Here is a 17,879-nt window from a genome sequence, read left to right as displayed (position 1 = left end):
ATAGTGACCTGGCCCAAAGGCCAAATCATGAAGGGGGATCACGCCGCATCTGAGAGAGCGAGAAGGGCTGTGGAGAAAGCAAATACTGGAAGGGTGTGTCAGATCTGGATGGTGTGAATGCCCTGAGCAGCCAGGAGGAGGTGCCCTAGCGGTAAGTGAACCCTGTTATAAAGCTACACGTAACCTCCTCCCTTTATATACAAGATTAGGCACATGGAAACTCTGTAAGTGTGGAATTCATATTATGTTGTAGAAGGCTAGCACAAGGCCCTCTGACCTGGTGATGTCCCACTTCCTGCAGTAGCCCTACAGGGAGTGGGCAGACAGGCTGAGTGGATGTTACATAGGTGGGCTCCTACTAATGCCAGATAAAGTGGCATGGAGGAGTGTATTGGTGGCAGATCAGAGGAAAGGGTTGACTGGACTATGTGGAATCAGCAGCCCTCACACTGAAGAGAGCAAAGGCCCTGGCTATTATCCCCTTCCATAACCTGAAATGGTCGCTGTGAGGGGTTCCCATCTCTGTTTCCCCACACAAAGGGGGGAGTTTTGCCCCTGAAAAGTAAAATAGTTGGGGGAGGGGACTTCTAGTTCTGTGATTTACAGATTTCCGTGAATGCATTTAGCTCAAGGGATAGCACTGATGTAAATGAGAACAGACTATGACCCTCTGTGGATAAGAAACACACACAGTAGTAAACATAAATGCATTTGTTTAAGAGAGTGCCCTTTATCACAGTCTCTCTCACCCCAGGCTTTACTTTATTGAAACTTTTCCTAACAGACCCTTTCAGAAGGGACTGTAAAGTTATCTAAACACATCATTATTTTGTATGGTCTTTAAAAGAAGATGACTAGCTAATCTCTTTGTAGTAAGTCTATTTCTGGACAGCAATGAAAACAATATTGCTTGATTGCTACTCTCCTAACTTAATGGGCTGACATTTTAAATAAAGCCACTGTAGTGGTATATAGTGTTTTATTACATTAATTAAATGTCTTATTGGAGATGCCAAATTCTTGGTTGCTGCTTATAGGTAGCAACAAATGGATAATAGTGTCTATTTTCCCCCCTGGTGTGATAGGAAGGAGTTTGTGCTCCTTAAGAGAAAACAAAGTTTGGGGAGCAGGAGGGAGAGGGCTAAATGTTTATGATGTTCAGATGGGATGCTCTATCCCTATCACAGTGTGTCCCATGAACAAGTCTAGTTGTGGACTATAACATGGAGATGACAGGTTCTATACTAGTTTCAATGTGAACAGGACACTTTTAGGCTGGAATCTGCAAAGGTGCCTAAGGAAATTAGGCACCCATCTCCCACTTCTATTCTATGGGAACTGAGTGCCTAATTCCTTTAGGCTCCTTTGAAAATCCCAGCAATGATACAAATAAAGGAATCCTCAAGGCACCATGTACATTTACTTAAAAACACAGAAATCTGAAACAACTAACTACTGGAATAACCATGTAGTGCTTCCGTTCCACAGGATAGCTTTAAAACTGGAGCTCGCCTATAGTTAAGTGAAACCATCCAAAGGCAGTTAGATTCACTTGGTATGAGGCAATAAATATACTGTATGGACCTAATTTTGAAAGGAGCCTATATTAGGTTCCCTCTTTTGTGCCTGCAAATTCAAAGGCACTGTCAATGTTATTTCTAACTACGTAGTTAGACATCTAAGTGATATTGTTTGATTGATTACCTTGCATTTATTTATTCTCACAAAATTGCAGGCACAAAATGGGAAGTTCCTTCTAATAACAGGGCCATTATAGGAACAATAATGGGTTTGGGAATATCTGATCAGTCCAGCCACCTACCTGACCAAGCATCTTTTGAGTTCACAGCAAAACATAGGATGTCATGTTGGGCTGAAACAATAAATAGTGCATCATAGATTGAGGAGGCAAGAGGTAAAAAGGAGGGAAGGGTTGTTTATGAAAACAAACACTGAGTCAATTGATGTTGGTTCCCAATCCAGCATTTTACCCAAGCTGTGAGTGTCTGGAAGAATATTCCAAGAAATTTCTGCTTGACTTTTCTTTGCAAATGATCTGAAATGTGACCTTTTGATGTTCTGATATGCATCAGACCCTACATAAAAAGAAGGGTAAAATCAGTGATGATAAAAAAGAAGCCTTGGCATCCCAGGATCCCTGGTCTTCAGGTACTGGTCACCCAACTGTATTAATTTAACGTGCTGATAATTTCTCTCTCATCAGACACTTCATAACCAAGACCTACCACTTTCTTTTCATGGCCATTGGGATATCCGAAATTCCTTCATATCATGGTGACCGAGTGGCATATAGACCAAACCCTGTCTCCTCTTCCTGTAGACATAGACAAAGATGTGCAAAAGCAGCATATATGAAGTTGTGTCCCTCTACACAACAAAAAAGGGTAGCTTTGAACAAAATTCTGATTTATGCTTTACTTATCATACTCCTTAAACCTCTCCATTTGGTCATGAGTTTCCTGTCACTTGAGGAGAAATTGGGTGGAGATCATTCCCTTCCCCCCATGATACTCTGAGGAACTCACATTTCCACTGACTGGCTTCTTACTAAGTGTGATAGAGACTAAAATAAATCTATGGGGTCTCCTTCTATAGAACAGCAGGACTTTATTTAGAGGGGAGATGCTACCACCCCTACTCCTCATGCTAAACAATCCTCAAGCACAACTGGAAGGTAACTTCACTTGACTATTTCAACACATAAAAGGGGCAATGGTAACAGAGCAGGATGAAAAAGCTAGCTACAATTAAATAATGAGCATGGCCCCGAGGACATGGATCAGAATAACCAGACAGCTGCCCTGTTAGTCATCTATACCTCTTTTAATCCTCTACCCCTTTACACTTCCACCTATTGTAGCTTCACAGACCCAAACCTGGTCCTGCTTCCAACCCCACCTCTAGCTACATGGGTCTGGAGCTGCAGCTTGACACTATTCTACTGGCACAAGGCTCTTTTGTACCCTGTTGTAGCATTGCTATTTGCAGTGTCACACAACAGCAAAGAATGAGGAGCCCTTTGATAGAACAGATGGCTTTGGGGTCAGGATTCCACGCTGAGCCAGCAGTTCTATCCTTCAGCAGTGCTTCTGCAGTAAGTATTAATTTTGACAATGTTTCACGTCTCTAAAGGACCTCACCAGATGAAGTTCCAGCGTTAGTTTGTCTCTGTGTAGCAATGTGATATTTTCATTCTAGAAATAAATGTTTCTTATATTGATTTAATTGCAGTTTGCTGGGTGGATAAAAATAATGGAGCTCTTTTCAAACAAATCAAGTGTCTTTTGACATGCTGATTGTTTAATATTTTGCCACCTGTAAAGCTGAAATTTTTTGCCCATTAATGGCCACTTAAATAAAGACAATGACACCCGAGTAATGAATGCACTACACAAGCGGCTTATAGATATCAATATCAGAGTCATTCCTGAAGAATGGAAACACATAACCCATACCTTCTGCTTTTGCCATGGAGAGTGAATCTCTGGAAGCTGTGAAAACAGCTTCAAGCTAAGAACTGAGACTCCTAACCTACATGTGATGTATGTTAATTTCATGTAAGATGCGGTATTTTTGGAAGAAAGAAGTCATGACCAAGGATTCCTGGTTTAAAGACATAATGGGGGAAAGGAGGGTAAGTTCACTTTTATCCCCTTAGCTAGGAACATGTTGCACGGTAATAAATGAACTAGCTACACCTTTCACCGCAGTGTTATTAATATGTAAAGTTCATGACTTTAACTTCTGAAGAAGAAATTATTTGCACCCAGTTCGAAGAATGTCTGCTACTTGTTTTCCCAAATACGCCTTCCAAGGTTTCACCAGACTGTTCATATTGACGAGGAGTTTGCTGGTCCTTGAGTTCTCCTGGCCTGCTATCAGGTAGTCTGTACCTGGTTTAAAAAATAATTACTTACATAAATAAAACAGAGGACTACATATTAAATATATTCCCAAGGAGTCCGGATCTTCCACCTTAGCTAACTTCAGCCAGTTTTTAAATGAATATTCCAGGTTGTGTACAGTTTTATGTACATACACTCTGTGCACTAATTTCTCTGTAAACAGGCAATACATTCTAACATGTACATGTGCACATATTAGAATCTTCACACACAAACACTAGTTATCCTAACAGGTTAAAACACTTGCAAAATCTAACACTTGCATATGCAAATGATTGGGCTTGATTCTGATGAACCTGATGCTAGTTTTTTGTTTTTGTTTTTAAACACCAATTTCACTCCAGGGGTTTCAGTGGAACTACTCCTGGTTTGCACAGATTTAAATGATAGCAGAATCAGGTCCTGCCAGATGTGGGATCTGGTTCTGAATGTGAGAATTCTATCTCTCTCCTGTTAGACTATCGTCTGCACGTATAAGTGTTAGTGCACAGAAAATGTGTGTGCAGATGTTACTTCATACAAAATTGTACACCTACAAGTAAATGCCAGACTGAGGCGTCATTGAAAATCAGGATGTTTTGCCTTAATCACAGAGATGTTTTTGTAGTATTGTATCAAGTATGGTATGGAAAACTCCCTCATTGTGCAGAGACCCTTGTAACAGCTAAGCACCTTAGGGCAGCTTATGGATGGAGCTGTGCCCTTACCTCTGAAGTTTTCTTGATTTTGTTGCTTTAATAGCATAGAATACAAGTGGAAGGTGCACATTCCCTAGTCATTAAAACACAATGAAGAAACATTTCCTAACTGAAAAGGATGGCTAGATTTTGGCCAGCAATTTACACTTATTTTCCTCTGTGTGTGTTTCTATCTATATGCTTGGGTGTGTGTGTGTGTGTGTCTTGTTGTCTTTGTCAGCTGTATGTGTTTCTATCTTGTGCATGTGTTTGTGCCTGTCATTGCATATGACTGTTGTAAGCATGTTTGTGTCTGTGTATGATGTGTGGTTGCTTGTGTATTTGTGTCTTGTGAGTGTATGTGATTGCTTGCTTTTTAATTGAAATGAAGCTTGGGCGTCCAACCTGGGGGCAGATTGGCAGCCTTTCTATATCTACCCTGTTAATGTCCAAAATTTAATTCTTCAGGTTCAATCTATGAAATGAAACTTCTGGATTAGAGACGAGAGGAAAAGATTACAGATCTTGCCTCTCTTCCCTCTCATAGCGGAAACCTGCAGCAACAGAAAGACCACATTATCAGTCAGTGTTTTCTGGTGAGGAACAAAATAAACACACTTATAATAGTGTCTGAGCTGAGAGAGCATTCTGATTGGCTACTGCACAGTCTAAAGGGTCAGATTAATCTGTGTGCGCCACACAGATTAGCTGAAATGGCTATTGGACATGACAACTGCCAACTCTGTATTCTGCTGGTACAACAGTGCACATTCTCCTCACACAATAAGGATCTTTAACAGTAGCTCAGGCAACGCCAGGAAATGTAACTACCCCATCCCTGCAGGATTAGGCAGAGGTGAGACACTCTAAACTGTGATCATTTCATTAGTAAGACACAGAGGCTGCTTATGATTTATTACCCAAGCAGACAACCTCCCTCTTACACTATATGAAAAACATAGGGCCAAATCCCTCGCACAGCCCCAAGAATGTGTAGTGGTGAAAGTAGGGTGACCATATTTCCCAAAGGGAAAATGGGACACAGCGTGGGGATAGCCCAAGGCCCCCCTCCTGCATATGGTGGTCTATGCTGCTCGCCCGAGCCCCCTCCCTGTGTGGAGCTGGCATCTCCCCTTCCCCCCCCCCCCCCCCTCCACCCCCTGGCACATTCCTCCATACTCCACTTTTTGGCAAAAAAGTCGGGACGGCTGGGACGAGGCTTAAAAAGGGGACTGTCCCAGTCAAAACGAGACGTATGGTCACCCTAGGTGAAAGGGGATTCTGAAGGATTATATGTTATCTATGTATCCTTTGCAATTGCAGTAGAGACTGCTGCTGCATCCCCGCTCCATAAGAAGGACCATGGCTGATAGTGGTGAGCATCACCAGCCTTCTCACTCCTCCTTTCTCCCAAATCCTGCAGTGCATTTCCTTATGCAGTGAAAGCACACCAATCTCACCGCAGGCAGAGCCCTCCGCAGCCCAGGGAGGGCAGTAGCTACCTCAAATTATACTTCTTCAGGCTTTAAAATCCTGGGGTTTCTCCTCTCTCTTTTAATGCTAGTTCATGTGCAAAACAGAGGGCAGCTCTCAATAGTTTATTCTGGCTGGAGTTACCAATGTGGAAAGCAGGAAGGTCTTTCTTTAGTATCCATGCAGCAAATCCATTCGGTAGCTCCATAAGTAAAGTTTTATGATTAAACTCTAAAGGCCATGAGATTAAATATGCACTTCCTGTCGTCAGCCAGGGAAGAACATACAATACAATGCTGCAGAGACGGGTGGGCAGGAAGCCAGATCACCCTGCACAGCAGAAAGCCCTGCTGACCACAGTGGTAGTTTGGACGGGCACCCTCCCACCCCCACCAGCACCCTCCGTGGGGAAAGTAAAGTGATGGGAAGCAAAAACTAATGTGCATGTAGGAGGAGGAAGAGAAAAGAGATTTGTAAAAATCATGAGCAGAATAGAAGCAGGGATTTCAAAGTGAGCGAGCATGTACAGTGGAATGTATAGGGGTAAAGTCGGCATAGAAAGCTGCAGTCAATAGAGCTATGCTGATTTACACCACTTGTGGACCTAGGGCGTAATTTTGTGATAAGAATCTAGTTTACAAATCTATTGTATTGTGAAGAACTGGCTAGTGGGCAGGTACACCACTGCTCTTTACTGGCTGGCATCAGAACTGCACGACTATGATTCATAGGCCCTCTGCTCCTAACAGCTAAAGAGACCAGGAGGAAGGACTTCTTGTGCCCTCTCCCCTCCATGAGCTTCTGTGAAGGGTCAGACACAGTCTAACTCAATTTTGAACACATACTTCACCCATCCTCACCTATCATCCTTGCAAATTCAAATCCAGTTCCTCACCTGGCAGTACAGATGACGCAAGACCCAAATAATTTTTGAGAGGGTGCAGATCATTTTGGATTGACTGGAAGAACTCACACTAGATTTGATTGGACTCAGCCAATCGCAGAACAATTGGCTCTTTTGTAAGTGGCTGATTTCAGATGAGAACTCGCCTTAGAGCGGGTAAGCCTTAGATTTCAGACCAAATACAAGGAATTCTTTCACTCGGCACAGAAATGTGTTTAATCTATTCAGAGGGAAAAAAACCAGGGTAATTTATCTAACAAGTTTTTGTTTTAGAATGTGGATAAGTCCCCACTCTCCAGGATGTAAGGCACGGCAGTGAAACATGATCCTTGGAGATACTGTTTGGTTCATCCTAAAGAAAGCCAAGTTACCTGTCTAATTCAGGACCTGATCTTAAGTGGTGCTGTGCACCTGCAGCTTCTCCTGAAGTGAATGGGAGCTGTGGGTACTCATCACCTCTCAGGATCAAGCCCTTGCGGCCTACTTGGATGAAAAAAGAAAGCAGGGTCCAAAAGACAATTCCAGGCTCAAATTAGCACAGTTAGAGGCACTTACATGGGCTTCTATAGCCCATCTCGCCATAATTATCCACACAGAATTTCAACTAGTGCAATACAAATATTTCTGTCTCCTCTCCACTAAATGGGAAAGAAGACCGTTGTGAGGATGTCACTGAAAAATCCATCCATTCAGCTACTGGGAATGTTGCTTAGCACCTGTGCTTTTCCATTTCAAGGGGCATAGGAAAGAATAAACTGCAGAGTGCTGCTCCAGTAGCAGGCTAGGAACCACCCCGTGCCTCTGAGTCATTATTTGGTTCCTCTCTCCCCCTTGTCCTACAAGGAAGTTATATGTACTAGCCCTTTTGCTGGCACAGGTTACTTCCCCTTCTGTGCCAACTTGGGTGTGGGGTTCAGGGGTGAGGGGTGGCTCTACTCCCTCCCTGCCTACCTGAGTGGGTACGGAATAGTTTCTAGCAGCGGCTGCTCTCCACACAACACAAGCTCTGGTGATGTGACTAGTTCAAACGAGCCCCTCCCCTGTGCAGGTGCACAGGAAGGCTCACAGTTGTGTCCTAATCAATTAATCTCAAAGTCCCCTAAGAAGTAGGTAAGTTCTGATAAACATTAGCTCCACTGGACACATGAAGAAACTGTGGCAGAGGGTCTCTCATGCCCACAGAGGGAGTCATTGAGAGATGGGATTCAAGGAGTTCCTGGACCAAAGTCTGTGCCTAAACCACTAGATGCCTCCCTCTCTAACTCTGGCTCTCAAACCTGTATATTCACAGGCATAACTCAAATGTAGCAATTAACTAAAATGTCATACCGGGATTTACTTACATTCCAGGATTGCATTGTAGTTAACACTGAGATTGCACTTTCATTTTCTTTGTACATACTGTATATACCAGGCATGTACGCCATGGCAGTTTTGCCCTGGGTTCTGTGGCACTCTGGTAGGAATTCTGTGGCGGCTACTGATAAATATTGAAAAGGGAGGTTTTATTGAATTAAATCTGAGGATGAATAATCCAATTAGTACAGAAGCCCCGTCTCATTTTTTGTGACATTAAATTAATTTATTATATGTTAGCCCCATATTTTTTAGTTTCCCACAGGTTGCAAGGTGTGAGCTTTAGGTTTTGAAGTCACAATACATTAAGAGGCATGGGGCATTTCACGCCTCACAGCTATTATTTCAGACTGCCTACAAACTTAGAAAGACATCACTGAACCAGTTTGAACTTGTGTCACATTTTAAGGCTACTTCCTCTAGGTAGCCATGAGGGCTAGAAACATTTTTTTCTGAAATACTTTTGTGGTAAAGGATGAATTTCATAGCCACAGAATAGCAGAAGATATGGAACCCTCTGTATATGTCAAACATGCATGTGTATATATACAGACAGCACACGTGAACACAGATACACATGACACATAAAATGCACAGTTTATCAGCATACATGCAGAAGGTGGGGCAAAATATAGGTTGTTGATAACCCTGTTAGAATCACTCTAAGGCCCTCTCTGCACTACACAAATATTTAAACACAGCTGTGAAACATGGTTGTTGCCCGACTGTGTTAAAACGTGGTTCCTTTCGGCCTGTGTGGGCAGAAAAATCCATGTTATAATCATACTACAGAACCATGACTTGACTATCTGCCCAGACATGCAAAATAATAATAATAAAACCTATTAAAACAAACTGGGCCACAGCCATGTTTCACATGTACATTTAAATGTGGTGATTTTGTAGTGTAGACCAGCCCTAAATATTAAGAGCAGTAACATGCTTGGAGCTAGCAAAACCAAAAAAAAATCAGTTGAAAAATTTTGATTTCCACCAGGAATTTTCAAAACGAAATGACATTTAGAAACAAAACATTTTTTGTTTCATTTAGACTTAAAATATTTAATTTCAGTTTTAGAAACAATTTTTTAAAAAATTGTGGGGTTTCCCTTTAAATGTTTTTGCCTCTTCCCCTTTTCTCCCACTTTTTTCTTTTCCGTTTTTGATGAAAATCTATTTTCCAACGAGAAAAGGTTTTGTTAGAAATGTATTGACCAGGTCTAATAAGAGCCGTTATGAGCTGGAGCTGCTGTGTGCAGTCGGAGGAGGTCTCCCTTCTGAGCGGTGATGGCTACATGTATTGTGCCTCTCGAGGTGCTGTGAGGAGTGCGGGGAAGATGTCCCTCGCTGTTCAATAGAATCACCAGCGCTCCTCAAAGAGCAGCCATTACCGTGTGCCAGGTGGGGAAAACACCTCCTCTGAGGCTGCTAGAGCTGCTGGCAGGATTAATTGCCCCCCAGCACTGCACTCCTCAGCTCTGGGAGACAAATTATGCCTGGTTACTGTGTAGATGCGTTGGCAGTGGAGGGAGAATTGTTCTCTGTGCCCACTCCCCTGTAGCATACCCACCACAAAGAGGCATGGCTCAGCCCTAACTGTTTGAATATAGGATTTCTTAGTTATGTTTCTCTCTTTAATACTCCAGTAAGAATACCAGGTTTACTCTGCTAATTCATTCATTCGCTTTATGTTAACGGGACCAGCTTTCCCTCAGTGGATTATTCCAGCAATATGGTCAACTGGTCTAGTTCTCACATAAGTTCCATACCAGGGCAACTTCCCTGTCTTCAACAGTTATTCTTGATTTACACTAGTGAAAGCAAGATAAGAATCAGGACTTTCCACATTAGCAACCTGAGTAGCCTTTTTCCCACAGACTCCATGCCACAAGCATTTAATGCTTACCAGGATTGAGAATGGGACATGTACATCCCCTGTTGGTCCAGGACTCTGGATAGATGCTTCTGTTACTCCGGGCAATTTTCACTTTGCCTGATTTCAGGACTTTCTTCACCTTCACTACAACTTCCGCATGGGTTCCTTTGTCGTGAGCCGATAAGATTCTTGCTTTGATCACTGCCAGAAAACACACACACACGGACACAAATCAATAACTAACTTCAAAGTGAGCAGTGGCATTTTCCTTACACTGCTACAGCGTCGAACGTTAGGGCCTGTTGGATGAGACCCAAAGAATCATGTCAGGATACTGGCACCTGGACAGGGACACAGGAGAGCTCCAGATCACTCCTTGCTCCCATGTAAATGAATCTGGGGAAGGAAAACTGGATTTTTCAATTTAGACAGTTAACTAATCCCTTCCCAATGTTATTTATCAACTCGTCTCCAGTGGATTATGCCAACAGCTTGAAAATCATAGGTAGCCACTATATATAGTGGCTTATGTACAGAAATGCCATAAAAAACAAGAACAACAGTCTGATCCTAAGCACTTTGATTCAGAGCTTTGGCAGATCTTACGTTTGGAAATTGGCAGGGTTGCATTAGATTTACATAGCTACAATCCTGATTCTTTCACATTCCTCCTGTCCTGCAGGAAGGGATTGTCTGCTGTACAGGAACTCAGTGTTAAGCAATGGAATTCACACGTAGGGCAGAAAATTTCCTACAGGAGTGCAGGAATGCCATGTGACTAGAATTCTAAGATGATAATGATAAGCTGGAAAAAGCTCCTTTGATTTGTGACCTTATTTGCCAGTTCTCCTGATTTTGCAGGATCATCCAACTTTCAACAGGCTAATCCCACAAATAGGCTTTATTGGGTCATGATGTGTTTGTGTTGAGTGAAAATGTGGTGACTTTTGGCAGCCATGACTCTTCACAGTGTGATGACACGACATAATTGCTCAGTGACCATGGTGATAAATAAGACACAAACAGACACAGCAAGTTTATCTTGCAGGACAAACTGCAAAAAGGTGGCAATCCTACTGTAAGGTTCTCAACCTTGGGGTTAGGACCCCATGGGAGTAGCAAACAGGTGTCCGGGGATCCTGACCACTCTCCCCATCCTCTATTGCTAAATGGGAGGAAGGTACTGGGTAGACAGAAGAGGAGCACCAGAGTAAAAAAGGAGTCCTGTTATGGACTGCTGGTCTACTGTACCTACACAGATAGGTGGAAGCACGTGCACTGAGCTCATGAAGGCCATGTTGATTGTGCTCAGCACTAAAGAAGTCATCATAGGAAGTATGCTGTCCTCTGATCAACTCTGCCCAAAACTAGGAGGTGTCACTAGACAAAAAAGGAGGAAGGAAACCTACCCATGACTTCACAATTCAACCGGACCATGCATATTTCACAGGTACCAGCTAAGAAAACACTGGTGTATTATTATACCATGAAGGCACATCAGCCACTTACCATATGCATATTTCATCTGGCAGAAATCAGTGACACTTCCGAGCACTTTCTCTTTGCACACACACTTTTCTAGCACAGGAACCAGGAACCAGGAACCACAAGGGGTTAGAGAAGGGTCAGAACATGAAAGAAGAGAAAATCAAATGATGTTCATTCAGATACATACACACATATATATGTATAAAAGTTGCTGCAATTATCTGAATAAACATAGATGGTTAAAGAAGATTTCAGAGTGAGCTCAGTTATTTGCAAAGCTGGTTTTTGTTAAACAATACAAAAATGGTTCCGAAATCTGGTCAGCATTGTAAAATAAAAAGCGGCCTGCATGGGGTCCATTACACAGTTAATAAACTGATGCTAACAAAGGATAAATCAGAATCAGATCCAGGTGTGAATAATATAATACAGTGCTCTTCTCAGATCTCATAAGATAAGCAATGTCAAGCATTATTGATAGATGGAAGTCCTCTAGGGAAAATCCCTGGTACTTCAGGAGATGATGGGGATTTAACAGGTGGCACTCTTTCCTCTGAGTCAGTATAGAACCAATGATGCTAATTGGTGCTGTCTGTCATATGCTATGTAAAACTGAAGTCTTGACCACTTTTAAGCATTATATCCACTATATTCTGCTGCCTAATTTCTCTCTTACTTTAGCTGAATACAATATACTTCTTTACTTCCAGTCCTAATTGTTGTGTAGTCTGGCCATGTGCTGTTCTTAAAAGCACCTACATTCCATCCCAAAGGTGGCTGCATTTCAATAATGGGTCAAGTGATCCTTCTATGTATAGCATTTGTGGTTCTACAAAGCAACTGAAGGCTTTCAGAGGTTGCTCTGTAAATCAATGAATAATAGGAATGTAAATGGGAAGCATATTTTTCAGAGATTTTATTTAAAATATGACTTTTTCATTTCTTGACCAAAAAGCCAAAGTTGGATAGTTCAACCAAATAAAGTTCAAATAGAGTGTAAAAATAACAATATCCAGCACAGTTCAGATCTCTCCTTGAACTAATTCTGGAGTGTCCTGACAAATAGTCAGAGTGGGTGCAGAGAAGTTTCAGACCCATTCATGGGATTGCCTCCCTATTTGAATAACATGATATGATAACCTCGTATTTCTACATCTGCAAATATGCAGGCGCAGTTTTGGTAAGATATAAGTGTAAATGGTGTAAGGAATAGTTCTACAAAGATGCAAAGGATCAGACTGGACAGCTATCTCTAGGTCAGATTGTGGCTCTAAATTTCTGAACGGGTGCAGTAGGGTTGCACAGCAGTGGGATTCGGGGAAGCACAGGCTTCATTAGCAGCCTCACCCTTCCCTTTCTCCACCCACTTCTGTTGTCCTGTGTATTATCTTGTGTTAATTGGAACCTGTCTTATCTATCTCTTTACACTCTTCTCTAAGGCAGCTGAGGAGGTGTGAATATTTTATGGGCAGTCTTTTCTTTATGTTGTGATTTTTAATTTATGGGATAGACACCAGCACATTGGATGGACACCGACTGTTGCATTTTAGATATTTGAAGAAACAAATCATAAATAAAATAAATACATGTATTTGGTCAAAAGCCATGCGTATTTATGACACTCTATAGGTATTAAATAAACAAATCATAATTAACACTAAACGATGGATTTTATACAACTCTAAACCATACCTGGATGTCTCAATGCAGAAAATCCCTCCTCATGGTCATTCCATTTCCATTCATCACTTCCATTGGCTGGCATTTGAAGGAGGTCAGGGATTCGCCCACCAACGGGGATGCTGTAAAATGGCTCATTGCCATAACTGAGGAGGAGATAGAGAGAGAAGAAACATCTCAGTCATGTTAGGACTTGTAATGTTTAGCAAGGAAGAAGCTACTACCACGTGCCTGCAGCATTCAGTGTTACAAAGGAACATGGCTTCAAAGGTCAAAATGAGCACATCTAGAACATGAATACATTGCCATGGCTGCATGGAGCGATGCAGCGGGATCAATTAAGCGGGCTGTGGAGACCCACTCAATCGATCCTGGATGTGCTCTCCAGTTGATGCAATAAATCCACCCCACCCCAAAAAGTAAGGCTGCGTTGACGAGAGGGTGTTTCCCGTTGACGCAGCACAGTAGAGATGCCATGGTAAAGGAACATAAGTAAGTTGACAGGAGATATGCAAGCTACAGTATGTAGCTTGCGTTTCTCCCATCGATGGTCACCAGCAGTGTAGACCAGGCCTTAGTCTTGAATGCAAATAAGAGGAAAACCTTAGCTCACTTGCCCTACAAACAGACCACAGTATCTGGGCTTATACTTCAACTTCACTGGTTCACCCTTCATTTTCTTTGTACAGTTATTGTGTATAATTTCTTTAAAATTATTAGACCAAAGCCTGCAAGTTGCTGAGCACCCATGATGTCATGAGGAACTGAGGGCACATGGAGGATCAGGCCCATTGAAATCAATGGGAGCTGTCGGTACTGAGCACTTCCCAGGATTTGGGATATGGTATTTTGTGTGGTGAAAGGTACCAGACCTGGAGACTGAGTTCCTGCAGTTATCTGTAGAAAATGACTGGTAGCATCTGTGCAGGCTTCCTCACACCACCAGTGTCCTAGAAGGACCATCACTATGGATGGGAAGGGTAGTTCAGTCTCTGTGGGCCATTCAGGCTTGGCCTCTTTGCTGAGACTGCCACCAATGGGGCCAATTAGTCACATATGTGTGTGTTTTATGTGATGAGAACATTTGAACAGTAGGAACTGGATTGAGGCTCTCCAACTTGTTTCACCACCTAGGCCACAGAGCGCAGCAAGCTCTTCAGATGCTTCCATTTACTTTTTCTAAAGCAAATAGTAGTTTCACAGAACACCAGGAAGGTCATGGATCTATCTGTTATAACTAGAAAAGACCTTTGCTTCAGAACTGCCTTTAAATAGTATTATGGATGTACTCACATGCAAGCAGTCAAATGGCATCTGTATGACACAGTGCAACAATCCATTCAAAATAATGTGGATGCAGAGAACTGTCTTGTTTCCCTCAATGCCTCCACCCACTTCCTCAAATTTATGTCGTCTGTGCAGAATTCCAAGTGTTAATCTTAGTTTCATTTTAAAGGCCCAAAAGTGACCCAAAGGATTATCTCCCCATAAAAGGGGCCTTGTTTACCCATTGAAACAGTTTCCAGTGTGCGGGTCGCAGTCTCTGGCACAGTCGCAAGGACGGCAGCCATTTTCTCCAAAGCCCCAGTATCCCATGAGGCATCTGTCACAGTTCGGGCCTGCCACGCCTGGCTTGCAGTAACAGAACCCCGTCTTTGGGTGGCACCGCCAGCTTCTGCTGAAGGTTGCATTGGCTGATCCCATAGGCTGACAGGAGCAAGCTAACAAGATATGATAAGAAGTGATTGAGATTATTTGCCAAGGGTCAGCTATTTAGGTAATATCTCTACAAAGCTGAAAGCCTCCATGGGTTCCACTCATTCCCAACACTCAGTCATTTTATGTCAGAACTGATAAGCATTGTATGTTCAGGCACCTGTGGTTCAAAATGGAAATGTAATTCTTCAGTGCTGGTGGGTTGTTGTCTCATTCAGCATAGCAATGGATTCAGAAGAAAACCTGAACTGCCAAATGCTCACCTGAGACTAATGCATGTGCTTACACCATTTACTATGAGCCAAATCCTTGCCCCTACACCAATCTCAAATAAAAAGTGTTGTGCAGAGGTGCAGTAAGCTATGTTACTGGTGTGTATTCACTCTGCAAGCAGGAGGGAGGGGTTGGCAAGTGAATTTGCAAAACTCCTGATTGGGCCACCATGGAGGGGGAAGGTGCATATGCAGCTAGAGTGGATTTCCCACTTTGCCCATCCATGAACATGGGAACCACAAAATTATTGCTTCCTTTTGGATGGTATGTGGCTGTAGGCAGGAATGATTTGCCCATTGAGTGTCTATACAGTAAAATTAGATATATCAGTCACAGGCTCCTGTGTAGGTACACAGACATCTCAGTTGTCACCTGTGCTGCACACATGCACCATAAAGGACAGAAACCAGGCTGTTTAGCTCTACGGGTGCTTTATAGCAGTGTGAGGGATATGTTGACAACGGTGGGCATTATAACAGTGCACAAACAATTAGAGAGTGTAGTCAGCAAAGAGAGAGAGGATTTGCAAGTGTGACACCTGAGGAGATATTCAAAGCAATGAGATGAAAACAAGAAGGAAATAATGTAGGTTGAATATCAGGATAAACAGGCTCCCCAGGGTAGTGGTGGAATTCCCACTGCCAAGTATCTTTAAAACTAGACTGGACAAAACTCTAGTAAAAGTACAAGAAAAGCAATTCTGCACTGGCCAAGGGAGTTGGACCAGACAACCTGATAGGCCTTTTTCATCTCTAGATTTGTGGGATCCATGATTCTGCTGTAGTGTGAACTGTACCTAGGTTCTCTTCACAATGCTACACATGCGGTATAGATAGTGAACATGATGTTTGTATGCGTACATCAGTGGATATAAATTACAAGAGGGAGGGGGAGTGAGAGATCTCCAGACCCACTGGGTACACTTCAGCTATGACCATTATCCACTCAGTGCAGCTATAGAGGGGACAGAAGAGCCAGGTGCAGTTCCCTGATTCTGGTGCCTTTTCAACACCAGCCCTGCCATCCTTCTGGGTAGCTTGGAGGCTGTTGTAAAGTAGAGCCGCTGGCTATGACCTCCAGGGGCTACTATGCTAGCTAAGGTAATTTGGATCTCCGTGGTGTTCTGGCCATGCCCCTACCAAAGTCCTTATGCCAGGAGCTTTTGGGAGTGGGTGAGGTCATATCTGATTGTGCTGGCTGGGATACCTCCCCATCAGGGAATTCACATCTGGGGTAATCTGGCAGGTTGCCAAGCCCTTTGAGCTATCAGGGCAGCTCTACCAGGCTGGCTCATAAGTGAGGATCTGGCCCACTGACTTCTGACGCTTGAATAGGTTTGGAGAAATGGAGAAGTGAGCTGAATCATTGCCCAAAACTCAGGTCCAGTTCATATTTTAGCTCCTTTTCATTTTTTAAACATTGTGGCACCTTTTGATTTCTGCTGGTACCAGAGCCTGAAGTGCCAAGACGTCACAATTTCATCCACCTGCAAGAAGGAAGAAACAAAAGTCTTGGGGATAAGACCGTCTCTAACAGGGATTTCCAATTAGATGTTGGACACCCAAGATGTTTGGATCATGGCCAGCCTTTTGGATGATTATCTTTACTTCAAATCGTTTGAAGTTTGCACCTCACTACTTCTCATCAAACAACTTTTCTTCCTGAGCTCACAGATAAGAGACCAAATGACACTGATTCCACACATCCCTTTCCGAGAAGAGGTCTCTCGGAAGAATGATAACGATAGTGGTGATGGATTCACCTTCACTTGCATCCTCATGTTTGTTCTTTAGAAAGGAAAAACTCTTTTGGGAATACTAATAAAAAGTGAAAAAGCAGTGCCCGGCTGTTTCTTGTGATCGTGCATTAGATGATATTATTTTCACCCTGTCCTAGCTGTGTTCTTCATGCCAATATTTTTAATAACATTATTTATACTGTGCTGCAGAAAGATCCTGTTCAGTTGTTTTCAAGGGAACACTAACACAATAGCCTAAAGCGAGAAAATAAGCATGCTATAATGAGCAATGTATTTAACACAATGAGCTGGTTGGCTGGCAGCACAGTAGCATCAGGCTCTGCTGCTGCTGCCACACAGGAGTCTTGAGTCTGGGAGCAATCCCAGGGATTTTGTTCATCAGGATCTGGAAATGAGGTGTAACATCAGAATGCACATCTGCACCAACAGTTTCAAAAGTGGCTTCTGATTTTTGGTGCTCAACTTGAAACTCTGTGGCCCTGATTTTCAGAAATGCTGAGCACTCACCACTCCAAAAATGGAGGCATCTAATATTAGTTGACATTTTTAAAAATGTTGCCCTTGGTCTTTGGGCATGGGAAATCGATGCTTTCCTTATTAGAGATAAGTCTGAGACAAAAAGTTCCAAACTTTGCCAAAATCCGGGTTTGTCTGAATCCTTGTTCTTGACTTCTGCTACTATATCATTAGGATCCAGCTGTAAAGTTCACACCTGAGCTTTCCCGAAGTTCACTGGTGTTTGGAGCAGGAA

General features: G+C 42.7%; 1 protein-coding gene across 1 annotated transcript in view; it reads right to left on the bottom strand.

The window, feature by feature from the left end:
• Positions 1–2,584: 2,584 nt before the first annotated feature.
• LOC137150392 (netrin-4-like) overlaps positions 2,585–17,879 on the bottom strand; it is a 58,885-nt gene continuing 43,590 nt past the window's right edge. The window contains exons 7-11 of the mRNA XM_067544322.1: positions 14,888–15,101; positions 13,393–13,526; positions 11,722–11,790; positions 10,243–10,413; positions 2,585–3,914 (exon numbers count right to left, since the gene is read on the bottom strand). Of these exons, the coding sequence (XP_067400423.1) occupies positions 3,778–3,914; positions 10,243–10,413; positions 11,722–11,790; positions 13,393–13,526; positions 14,888–15,101 (725 nt within the window). The 3' untranslated portion in view covers positions 2,585–3,777. The remainder of the gene's footprint in view (positions 3,915–10,242; positions 10,414–11,721; positions 11,791–13,392; positions 13,527–14,887; positions 15,102–17,879) is intronic.

The sequence above is a fragment of the Emydura macquarii genome, unplaced genomic scaffold (genome assembly GCF_026122565.2).
Source record: "Emydura macquarii macquarii isolate MOO-44397 ecotype Brisbane River unplaced genomic scaffold, CSIRO-AGI_Emac_v2 contig_968, whole genome shotgun sequence".
NCBI classification, from domain to species: Eukaryota; Metazoa; Chordata; order Testudines; family Chelidae; genus Emydura; species Emydura macquarii.
Note: the sequence above shows the minus strand (reverse complement) of the source record. Positions and strands in the feature narration are given on the sequence as shown.